The 12593-nt window shown below is 40.0% G+C and overlaps 1 protein-coding gene across 1 annotated transcript in view; it reads left to right on the forward strand.

Annotated features, from left to right (window-relative positions):
- Positions 1 to 12593, forward strand: part of stk10 (serine/threonine kinase 10) — a gene marked incomplete at its 5' end in the record, with an annotated part of 40925 nt that overhangs the window by 24727 nt on the left and 3605 nt on the right. Inside the window, 10 exons of the mRNA XM_079237367.1 lie at positions 1742 to 1876; positions 4179 to 4517; positions 4601 to 5032; positions 7466 to 7590; positions 9763 to 9886; positions 10531 to 10710; positions 10888 to 10980; positions 11200 to 11329; positions 11956 to 12080; positions 12325 to 12510. Coding sequence (XP_079093493.1) covers positions 1742 to 1876; positions 4179 to 4517; positions 4601 to 5032; positions 7466 to 7590; positions 9763 to 9886; positions 10531 to 10710; positions 10888 to 10980; positions 11200 to 11329; positions 11956 to 12080; positions 12325 to 12510 — 1869 coding nt within the window. The remainder of the gene's footprint in view (positions 1 to 1741; positions 1877 to 4178; positions 4518 to 4600; positions 5033 to 7465; positions 7591 to 9762; positions 9887 to 10530; positions 10711 to 10887; positions 10981 to 11199; positions 11330 to 11955; positions 12081 to 12324; positions 12511 to 12593) is intronic.

The following is a 12593-nucleotide window of genomic DNA, read 5'->3' on the forward strand; positions in this document are numbered from 1 at the left end:
TTATAATCCAGGGAATAATTCACTATTATCTGGTTTTATATATAATGATAAATTGATTAGTGGTACTCACTGTTTTTGGGCCTTAAATGTCTAGTGACCAGCATCACAATTTATGTTGTAAAATGCCTTCTCTCTCAACAGTTTTTCTTGAACTGCATCACTCTTTTGATCAAGCCTTTTCTCATCTAATGTTGGTGCCTGATTCTGTTTTAACTTTGAAGAATCTTCGTCTTAAACTCGAGCCTAAGAAAATCCTTAAAGACACCATTGTACTGTTGAAATACTTGATGCAGTCCTTGAGTAGATGGCCTGTGCCTTATTTATATTTATTTCTGCCTTATTTAATTACGTTTACCCTCACTCACACACCCTTGCACTCATCTAAGCGTCACAAACTCAACATATTCTGAGTATTATTGGAGCATTCAGTGCAGCTGCAAATGCTGAAGCCCCACCAGTTGTTCATCTCAGGTTCGTATGGCTTCAACAGTGTGATGGCTGATCTCTCAGCATGTTGATATGTACTAAGGAAGTGGTGGTGTGGTTGTTGGAGTCTGATTCTGTTGAACTGTCTTGAATAAACCAGTGTGGCTCTCCTCTAAATCAGTTACTAAGCTTGTTTTTGATACTCGATCATAAAATGACTCTTCTGTATCAAATAAGGAAGGCCGAGTGGGAATTATTTATACATCTTTTTTTCACAAGGACAGAAGTTACATTTCAATTGAATATTTGGTGTGTGTGTGTGTGTGTGTGTGTGTGTGTGTGTGTTTACTCTTATACACAATTCATATTCCCACTGCGGTGTAATAATTGGTTTGACCTGACTCATCACAAAATAGCAGGCTGTTGTTAGTCATTAGAGAAGTTAAAAGCTAAGGCCTAATGCAGTCCTCAAGGACAAGCCCCTCCACACAAACAACTTTGCGCAATGAATGATGAACGCACCCCGACTTATGCACACTTCATGGTCCAGCACCACTTTTCGCCTTTTTCCTTTGTCAGCTGTTCAAATTAAATTACACGGTAGTGCAAAGCATGTGAATAATTGATGATTGGCCCCACTCAACTTTTAATTTAGCTTTTTATTCTCCTTGCACTCAGCTTATTAGTGGCCCGTTGGCACTCTGACAAAACACACAATTTCTCTTTAGTAGCTAGAGAAGTAAAGATGGCCTGCTTATAAGGAGGATGTTTGCTTGAGCAGTGCTACATCAGTGTGCCATTAAAGAGAGAGTTGTATTGTAGAGACACTATTGTTGTGGCTGTTCAGGAACAGGCAGGTGGCAGATAGAGTTTCCTGTGCAGTAAAAGTCTCCTGTAGCCTTGCCTCTTATGTCGGTTGTCTCTCGCAGCCCAATGAGCAAGTGTATATATCTGACTGCAATTACTATATTTTCAGCAGAATTAGATTTCTTTCCTACCTTCATCTTTTCCTTATCGTATTTCTACTTCGTCATTAACAGATTAGTACTTGCAGCATCCCTCAAGCAATAGTCTCATGGTCTTAATGATATTCAGATCCATGGAAAATGTGTTTAGTTGGCCCCCAGCTAAAATGTGTTTTATGGTTGTTGGAGTGTTTATCTTTAGTCGGGCCTTTTACTTTTTTTTTCCCTTCTTGTGTTGTTTACAAGCCAATTTATACTCAGCACTCGATGCACAAAATGAAATGAAAGGGGTCACTGTGCATTTTAACTGATAATTAATGAACCGTCTTACCTCTGTCCCGTATCCACAGCACCCTTTTGTGAAATCGGTGACGACTAACCGTCCGCTGCGGGAGCTGGTGGCCGAGGCCAAGGCTGAAGTCATGGAGGAAATAGAGGACAATAGGGAGGAAGGAGAGGAGGACGACGCCATGGAGCTCACTGTGGTACCAAACCTAGACTTTTTTTGTTTTCTTCTTTTCTGTGTCCAAATCACTTTCTTCTCCATCATTGTTTGTTTCTAAAAGGAGACTGGGGCGGTCCAAGGGTTGGGTTGTAAGGGTACACGTCATCCGGATTTACAGGGTCAATAATGGGACAGTAACTGTTGTGATCTGACTTTAATAAAAAATCAAAAAAATCAGACGAGTTAGAAATAGAAAAGGGCTTTTTTATTTTAGTGTTGCTGAAACGCATGCATCTAATCACACAAAGTTATGCATTTACCTGTACATGCAACCATACACAAAACACATGTTATATATAACCAGACACTTCCCCTGCTGTGGAAGTATTTGCTTCTTGAGCACTTTGAACAGTATTTTGTGGTAAACATGGCCTTCCTGCCAAACGACTGAAGCCATTCACAAATCCACAGAAGGCATAAGATTAGAAAGTGACACACAGTAGTGTAAGAGTGCAGTCTACCTCCTGCTCTCAGCACAAACAACGGAACAGAAACCGGAATACTGGCATTCACCCACACCCACACGCACATTTAAAAATAGGTGCTGCCTTTCGTCCTCGCCCCTCTATGGAAACGCTGTCATGTCACAACCCCTGATGGAGGACATTTTCTTAGGTTCCACATTGTTCTGTTGCTGTACTGTGTAAAAAAGAAAAGAAAAGACAAACAGTTAGCCTTACTCCAGGGACGCACAGTGATAGATACCAGACAAATGTGTTAAACGTGGATGTTTTTCTCTCCACAAAAGCCAATGTTTGCCCACTTATTTCTCCCTCCCTAATGTCAACAGTTAGTGTGATGACATCCACATTGATTTAGGTGAGTAACTTGATACCAGTGCAGTGACAGTGCAGTTTAAGAAAGTAGAAAATGGCTGCTCTTTTCAGACATCTTGCTGGTCAAACAGTTTTTGAGTCTAACAACTAGATTATCAGGGTCTCAAACAAAAAATGTAAAATCACAAATTGGTTTTGTTACTACTGGGCCCTCTCAGTCTGGATTTATGAATAAAGCAATGGCCTGCTGAGTCCAACCATCCCTGTGTTTAGTTGACCAGAATATAACTCAGCCAAACGGTTATCTGTCCGTTTATCTCTTCCTATATATCGTACACAGCAAGACAGAGATGTTTGCTGAGACATTAGAAAGGTGGAATCCAACCATAAAGATGTCTAATGGTATTGTTTACCTCTGGGTGGAAGACAGCAGAGAGGTGTTTCTAGAAGTGGAATTGCTCTGTTTGATGGCTGTGCACATTATTCTGAAATAACTTGTCTTCAGTGGCGTTTACAATTACAGACCATAGAGTTCCCATATTTTCAACTCTTAACGCATGCCTGGAGCCTCCTTTAATTGGATTAAAAATTGTGAAAATGGCCTAGTTCCCGAGAATTTAAATAATTACTGCAGAACCACTGTACTTTCCTTTCTGGTTGCTGAGGTTTTATGGCGTATTAGTCAATCATTTAGTGAGTGTTATTCACTATCTTTGATAGTTTAAGATTGTTCTTATTGATCTTTATTGATGGCTTATAGACTGTTGTACTTGTCTAAAGGCTGCTTTTAGGATGTGATCTTTTATTCGATTGGTTATTCAATTGGATTATCCACTGCTTTAAAAACACTTGGTTTTCATACATGACTTACACAGGCACACCTCTGATTATGTGTGTACGTATTACAGGTTAGATAAACATCTTGGCTGTAGTGTCACAAGAATCAGTCCTAACAGGAAGGATGGCATTCCTACAAAAGCAAAGGTTCAGGTTACTTCACAGAAGTTGTGACGCCGAAAAGACTTTACCCATTAGCTTTCGAAATGTTAACGTCCAAATTAAATGGTCTGCTACAGCATGTTTAGCTGATGTTCATTTTTGAGAAAAAAAACAGAAACCAAAAGGAGGAACTTTGTATTTTAAATATGTTGTTTTTATGATTCATGGCCATTTCAGTGTCCGTCTTGAAGTGGATGGAGGCCTTATTTTAAACTTGCATAGAGCAGTAACATTAGCATTCTGTGTTGTGCCAGCAGCTGAAGTTAACACATCACATTCAATTTCGTGCTCAGGAAATAAGCTAACTGATATTTAACCAAGACCTCTTTTTATTATTTTCATTTAAAACATATCTGTATTTTTGACGACAAAGAGAGATGACTAAGTGTGATTTCAGTTGGATCTAAATATTTGATTTGACACACCAATGACTTGGAACATAAAATGTTTTTGTCACATGAGCGCATAACGACAATTCTCTTCTCCTTCCTCTTCTCAATCCTTAAGTCTCCAGGAAAGGAACCATGCCAGACCAGTCAGACCAGTTTGGAAGGAGACCAGTCTTTGGGCACCCCAAGCCCCACCACGACCTCCCCAACTACTCTAATACCTCTGCCTAGGAAGGAGCCTGAGGTAGATCCACCAACTGAGGAGCAGCCTGGCCCCATCTTGGTGGTCCCTGTTCCCCTTCCACGGCTGAACCTCCCTCCGAAGGATACGGAAGAGTTGGATGACAAACTGGCCGATGAAGTCATTCTTGAGTCTGAGAGCGAGGCCTCAACCAAGACCTCCAGCTCAGATTCAGGAATTGAGGATGGGAAGAGTACCCCCACATCGGAGGAAAAGGTGCTCTTTCAAGTTTTAGATTCAGAAAATAAAATGGTATTGACTGTGGTGTATTCAATTATAATTCTAAAATTAATTTTAAGGTTGCTGTTGATGCCCCCGAGACGGAACAGCCACCACCTCTCTCTCTCCAGCCGGAGGCATCTGAGAAACATGTTGACATCATCATAGACTCCACACACTCAGAGCTGCCCACGACCCAGGTGACCGAGGATGAGAGCAAAGCTGTGGCCAACGGAGGCTTCCCAACTCCAGACCCAAGTCCCACTGCCTCCACTAGAGCCACTACGGCACCCTCCTCTGCTCCGACCCCAGTGCAGAGGCATCGTTCTGAGCCAAAAGGTAGCCCAACCAAGGGTACCCCGGAGCGGACATCGAAGGGAGGAAACGCAGAGTGTGTCCCGCCTTATATCGCTGGAGGGATTATTAAAAAACGGTACTCTTATTCGGGCAGCATGGTGTCAGAGAGCATGGACATGTCGATCAACAAGGAGACCATCTCAATGTCAGCGAGGGTGAGTCAACATGAAGCAGCCTGACCTGTCCTGCGTGAATATTCCTTTGGTCTCCTTAGTTAAATGTCAAGATGAATAAACCTGGGATTTAGACAAATCCTTTATTCATTCAAATGTGCCAGCAGAAAACACGTATTTGAGGTGAAATAGACAAGTATTGAAGTGTAAATGAGCCAGCTCCCTGCCTCTGCAGGAAAACCCCTCCCTGGAAAAACTATTTCTCGGCACCCACAGAGGAACTGAAACTGCATTGTGTTGTGTTTAGGGGTGTGTGGGTGTTGACCATCTGAAACAGAGGACCGCCTGTCTTCCATCAGGCGTGCACTACCCATTGCATTTAGGGAGGCTGTGGAGAAAGATACTAGCTCTTAGATGCCTATTTATTTTTTATTGGTTACAGTTCAAGCTGCATATTGATTTATTTCTTGAGTTTGGGCTGAATTATTGACAACATTTTTAGTTTATTAAAATAACTTTGTGAAGGGTGAAAACCAAATCTCCAAAATGTCAAATGTCATTATAAACAAAAAATGTTTTTTCTTTTACACAACCCCCAAAAAAAGGAGCACTTTCGTAATCCATAGATATAACGATTACAAAATTGGTACTTATCACGACCCAGTGAGATTAGGGAGATGGGAAGAGAGATAATTTATCACCAAGCCTGTCTGAAGCAAAATATGCGTCATTTTGCATTCATCGGGACCAACAGTGCCCTTTGTGTGGGCACAGTCGAGTATTCACCAGCGTGAATGGCAGTTTCTATGCAGCTCATTGTCACTGTGCTGCTTCTGGAGGCTTATGGACCGACTGCGATTGAAATCCTATTGACTGCGCGTGGAGTCGTGTCCGTTTGCGGCACATTACGTTTTTCCAGAAGAGATTATTCAGCAGCAGCCTGCTTTGAAAGTGAACGGTCTTTCTTACCTTTGCTTTTTGGACAGGAGGGCACAAGTGTTTGCGTGAGAGCATCAGTGTGTGTACGTGCTCATGAATTCTTCAGTGTGCACAGAAGAGCTGCATGTGTTTTTGTGAATGACGAGTGAGAGGAAATTACAGCCTTAAACGCAACCAAAGCTGAGCTTCAGAATGACCCATATGTCCTCTGATTGTAGTGCCGGTGTGCACTTAATAACACACTCAAACATGCAATGATATAGATGTATTGCTATTGTAAAAGTGTCAGTTATGTGGAAAGGGAAGCAACAGTGCAAAAGTAGCATCCGGTAGCTGTCATTCATGGCAACGGCCTCATGTGTCATCTATTTGCTCAGCTGTAGATGGTTCATTTGGAAGCTTTGTCAGAGTGGAGAGCAGCATGGACAAACCAAATGAATTACTGCATGTTGGTTCAGTTTCCTCCTCTCCTCTTATAACAACTATTTATAAACCAGGAAATGACGACGACCACCAGGGTTTGAGCTGCCCAATGTTTGCAGAGTAAACCCAGACATATCAGTCTTGTAAATATTGTCCATAGAGGCTGATTTAGATATATAGGGGGCACATGTGCTTTGTTAGACATAACAATGATCTTCTCTTCAACTATAAAGTGTTTTCACACTCTGATTCTCATATTACACATTTAATGTTCTTATGAATCATGACAATATTGGACTGAACAGTGATACCTGGCTCTAAATTATACTTAAGTTTCTTCCACTTTGATCTGGGAGCGAAGAAAAGGGTCAAAGGGTTATTCTTAGTCGGCCAATAATCCCTAATAGTTTGTTTAAATCTCCAAAATGTGACTGTTCTAGTAACTAGAACAATTGTTTAAACAGTTAATTTGAAAACCAACCAAATTTTCTTTAGACAAAGTTCAACTCGCATTGTTGTGAAGGGCTGAAGAAGCCAAGCCACATTGTGTCGTGTTTACTTCCCGCATGGCACTCCCTATTACAGAGACAGAGGGAGCATCTCGCTGCTTGTTACAGTAGAACCAGATCAACAGGAACATCAATGATTTTGTCAGCACGCTAACACACACAGCTGCCTTTCCTTCTGCGAGGTAAAAAGGCTATATTGGGAGTCACAAAGGCACATATTTAAAGGGGTATTAAACATCAAAGTCTGTTAACGGGTCTTGGGGGGATTACTACTGCATATGTGGGAAAAAGATGTATAAAGCCATTTGTGGCTTCAGGGGGAGCTGCTAGACATATGATGAATTGCTTCATGGGATGTCCCTTAAGTTGGAGTCGAGCGGGGCTTAAGTTTGAACATTTTAAATCAAATCTGAATGCAGGACCAACACTTTGACCCCCAGCAAGTTTCAAAACTAAACTACAACAATAACCAGTTTCAGTGCACACAAGCATAGTGATGCATGTTTCTCAGCGCAAACAAATATTTGTCTTGTATTTAAGGTCTGATTTAGTCTAACGTCGTCCTTTTCGTTTGACCTTTTGATCCTCTCTGTCTGACCCTCAGGACTTCTCAAGTAAGACTCTGAAACGAACCAGGAAGTTTGTTATTGATGGCGTAGAGGTGAGCGTGACCACCTCCAAGATCATCAGGGATGATGAGAAGAAAGATGAGGAGATGAGATTCCTGAGGTATGTGAATCACATAGTTAGTTTCTGTTTTCCTTCTCTGTGAATGACACCCATGAACTCCGTGGTCTGTTGACTCCTCAGCTCACAGTGAACTCTGTACAGTGATATCTTCCCTGTTGGATGTTGCTTTGTACTACACATACTATTTTAGGAATCCTGAACTCTTGGGCTTTAGCCCCTTAAGATTTGAGTTTACAAATACTCAAAGTGTAATGGAAAAAAAGTCTCATTTAGTTACTGGTCTCTTTTATATATAGTCTATGGATGGAAAGAAAAATATTTATCTGATGTTACTTTTTGATCTGGGGGAAGATAAGGTTAACCGTACCGTGAGTGTAGATGTTCAAATGGAAGGATCAATACAGATTTATAATTGTCGCAAATTTGTTATATGAACAATTTGTCTTCAACACATTGCACTGCCCTTTGAAGTCATTAGGAGCTCAAAGTGCACTACTCATGCTATCTAGTGGTAGGAAAATGACATTGCATGTAAGTAAAGTTCATTTATATTGCACTTATATTGCACAGACAAAGGTCACAAAGTGCTGTACAGGAGTCAGGAAAAAACGTGTTAAACCAAATTGACAATAACAGGGGCCAAACATTTCAACAGTTAAGAGAGCATAGTAAAATACACATTAAAAGATGGAGCAGTAAAATACACAATAAAACAAATAATGAAAATAAATAAATAAAACCGATTAAAAACCAGGTCAAAGAGCATGTATTCAACCAAACGTCAGTGTAAATAGGTATGTTTTAAGTAGGTTTCTAAAAGACGATACTGAATCAGCAAAACGTAAAGGTGCAGGCAGAGCGTTCCAAAGCTTAGGTGCTACTGCCTCAAAAGCTTGATTACCACGTGTCGCGAGTGAGTGGGACGGACAGAAGGTTTAACTGATTGGACCTGAGGTTGCGGGCTGTTGAATAAGGGTGAAGTAGTTCAGCCACATGAGGAGTCTGGCCGTGTAGTGCTCTGTATGCGAGGGTGAGGATTTTAAAGTGGATCCTATGCTCTATGGGGAGCCAGTGAAGAGACCTAAGAATGGGGTGATATGAGACAGTCTATTTGTCCTCGTCAGTAATCTGGCAGCAGCATTTTGCAACCAGTTAATCGCAGATTTAATGAGTGCGGAGAAAAGTGCATTGCTGTAATCAATACGAGATGAGATAAAAGCATGTATGATCATCTCTAATTCAGCTGTAGATAAAAACAGATCTCGGTTTGGTAATGTTTCTTAGGTGGAAGAAACAAGACCTAGACAGCTGCTTCACATGGGGGTCAAACGACAAGGATTTGTCAAATACTATTACCCGCAGGTTTAGGTGGACAGCAGAGGAGAGTGGACCAATGCTCTACTTGATCATAGGGACAGCATCATCAGGTGTGATAACTAGAACCTCAGTCTTATTATTATTTAGTTGTAAGCAATTTACTGCTGTCCAGTCCTTAATAGCATGTACACAATCTAGGAGGCTGGTTAACCTGAAGGCCTCACTTGGTTTAAAGGAGACATGGAGTTGGATATCATCTGCATATAGATGATAAGCAACATTATAGGTTTTAATGATCTATCCCAGAGGTAATAAGTATAAAGAAAATAACAGAGGCCCCAGGACCGAGCCCTGCGCTACCCCGCAAGATAGTGGAGAGATGTCTGACACAAATTTTCCCACAGAGACAGTAAAACTTCTGTTTGCGAAGTATGATGAAAACCACTCCAACGCTGTGCCAGATATGCCCACCCAATCACGTAGCCTCTCAATCAGGATGTTATGGTCTCTACGGTTTCAAGCGCAGAACTGAGGTCGAGGAGCACTAAAACAGAACAGTCACCTGCGTCAGATGACATTAATAAGTCATTTGAAACCCTCAGGAGAGCGGTTTCAGTCGAGTGCCGTTTGCAAAACCCTGACTGGAACTTTTCAAACATATTGTTACCACAGTACACCCAACAGACTCTGGTCAAATCTTTACAAGGAGACAGACGTGCCCCTTCGGTGGCTGAGAGAAAAAACATAACTTTTCTGATATTAGCCCTCCCAAAAAAAAAAAGGGTACCAGTATTAACTATTATTAACTATGTCTACTATTGTCTGAGAAGTTGTTAAACCCATACATTTAAGTTGTATATGTATTAAAGAGTCTATGTGTTTGTGTATGTTAAGACGCCAAGAACTGCGTGAGCTCCGTTTGCTGCAGAAGGAGGAGCAACGTGCTCAGGCGGGTCTAAATGCCAAATTGGAGACACAGAGAGAACAAATGCAGAGACGTTTTGACCAGGAGATGAATGTGAGTCACAGTTAATTTTTTTTATTTCTTCTTTCTGGGATTTTTTAGGTACACATGAAGTTTGTCAAAGTATTTTTTCAGAGTCTATATACTGTATATTAATGTTAGTGTGCCATGAAGTGGAATTGTATAAGATATCATCAAATGTCATGACATACTATACACTAATTGTTTTATCTTAAGAATTGTCACAAAATGTATGCTATAAAATGTCATAGTATAAAATACTATGACTATAAGTGTCATAACGATTTTCATAAAAGTCTTAGTATGGAATGTCATGAAGATGTATGTCATAAAAAAATCTAAATATAGTATGAAATGAAAATGTCATTGTATAGTTTGTCAGAAATAATAAAAAAAAAAGACTGGATATTATAAAGTTACAGCATGCCAAAAAAACTAAAACATAATCTACTATTTTATACAAAATGTATTAAAAAAGCCATTGTAAACTTGTAACATGTACATTTGACAGTTACATGTGATGAACTAGTGGCATGGATACTTTTTGAGGGCCTTAATTGGTGCTAAATTAGTTCATCAACTTTTATAATAAGTGATCATGTGATTGCTACACTCTACACCGGCTTTTTTTATTTTCACTGATGCTAACATTGTGCTTGTTTCCTCTTGGGCCCCAGACCAAGAAGAAGCACTACGATGTGGAGCTGGAGAACCTGGAGAAGCACCAGAAGCAGACTATTGAGAAAATGGAGAGTGACCATCACGTTAAACTCAAGGACGAGACCAAACGTATCAAAGCAGAACAGGAGCGCGACCATCACAGGTTCCAGGATCAGCTGAAACAAAAGAAAAAGGAGGTACAATGAAGACAAGTTGGTGGGGAAGGGAATGAAAACTGGTTCAATAAAGCTTTCAGTCTTCAGTCATAAATAATGTTTTTGTCCATTTTATATACTTTGCTTGCGTCCTTGTGTACCTGTGTTTACATCATGTGTCAAATTCTTTGCTGACATGTCTTCTTTTGACATATTTAGGTCAAACAATCGGTTGATAAGCTGCCAAGGAATCAGCGCAAAGAATCCTTGAAACAGAAGATGACTTCCTACCAAGAAAACAAGATAAAAGAAGTAAGTTGTTTGGTCAACGGCCTTTGTATGCATACTATATTTGTATGCATACTTTACTGGACTGATTTTGAAAAATTTGAACTACTGAGAAACGTATAAAATGTTGCTGAAAACGGAACATATCACCTACACACTGAAGTCCAATTAAACTTGTGGAGTAAATACCTGACTACATTCCCTCAGTCATTTTCTCCATCCATGTCTTTCTCTACTCTGTAGGAGGATGCATTCTTGGCAGCTCAGAAGAACGTCCTGGACAAAACGTTGAGGAAAATCATCTCCAACAACAAGAAAGAGATTGCAGAAATGGAGACGGGATGCCTGAACAAGAAACAGCAGCTAATCAGAGGTACAGTATATGTAAGGCACTGGATTTAAATCAAATGCACCACCTGATCAAATGACCTCTTATCGATCTTAGCCCACAACGTGTGCTATATGTATAAGCTATATGTGCAAAAACTATGCATATGCATTTTCTACACACATAAACGGGTGTCTATAAAGGAGGAGTGTGGTGAGGATGTGTGTTCCTCATGCATACTTCATACTTTTAGCTGAGATAGTGAGGTGGCTGATATAAGAAGGTGATTGAATATAAGTTGAAGGATACTGTAGGTAACATATTGGTTTGTTGGCCAATTTTACAGATTCATGTTATTGTTTTGTTTTGTATAATATCAATCAAATGTGCATTTTTGAAAATAAATTTAAAATAATATATTAAGTATTTAAATTGCATAATATTATCGTATTTTTTATTCATAAAACAAAATCTATAAATTATAATTACTTTTTCTCCTGATTTGTGGAACACATTAGAGTCTTTCAATTTAGTTTATTTTATTTTTATATTTTTATTGATTTTCTTTTGTTTTCATGATAAAGGCAAAAATTCATGAACTCCAGATGTTACAGTGTTGACATATTGCGTTTCCCTAACTCTTGGTAATTTCTTCTTTCCACTTTGATTAGAGCGTGAAGCTATCATGTGGGAAATGGAGGAGAAGAACCTTTACGAGAGACACCAGTTAATGAAGCAGCAGCTGAAAGACCAGTACTTCCTCCAGAGGCATCAGCTTCTCAAAAAACACGAGAAGGTACATTTACAACTCTTCTTGAATTTTGTTTACATTCTACCATTCTACATTTAACTTTGGATGGCATATTAAAAGCAAAAACGAATCAGGAATTAGGTTCACATTTTATATTCAGCCTTCGGCTTATTTTATTCAGAGCTTCCATCTGTTTAAAATGTGCTTTTTACATTAGCAGAGTCGAAGTACATTATTCCATCTCCCCAGCAAACAAATGAAATGTGTTTTATCTTCTGTTTTACAATAGGAACAAGAACAGATGCAGTGCTACAATCAGCGAATGATTGAGATTCTGAAAGCTCGGCACCAGCAGGAGAAGAACCGGCTGCCGAAAATCCAGCGTGGCGAGGCGAAGACCCGCATGGCCATGTTCAAGAAAAGCCTCCGCATCAACTCAACGGGCAGCAACTCAGACAGAGAGAAAATCAAACAGGTAGAGCGAGCAAGGCTTTTCTCCCTCCATGTTTAAGCAATAAGTGAATTATTTAGTAACTCGCTCCCTTTTGTCCCTCTTTA

This window comes from Taurulus bubalis (assembly GCF_910589615.1).
Source record: "Taurulus bubalis genome assembly, chromosome: 2".
NCBI classification, from domain to species: domain Eukaryota; kingdom Metazoa; phylum Chordata; class Actinopteri; order Perciformes; family Cottidae; genus Taurulus; species Taurulus bubalis.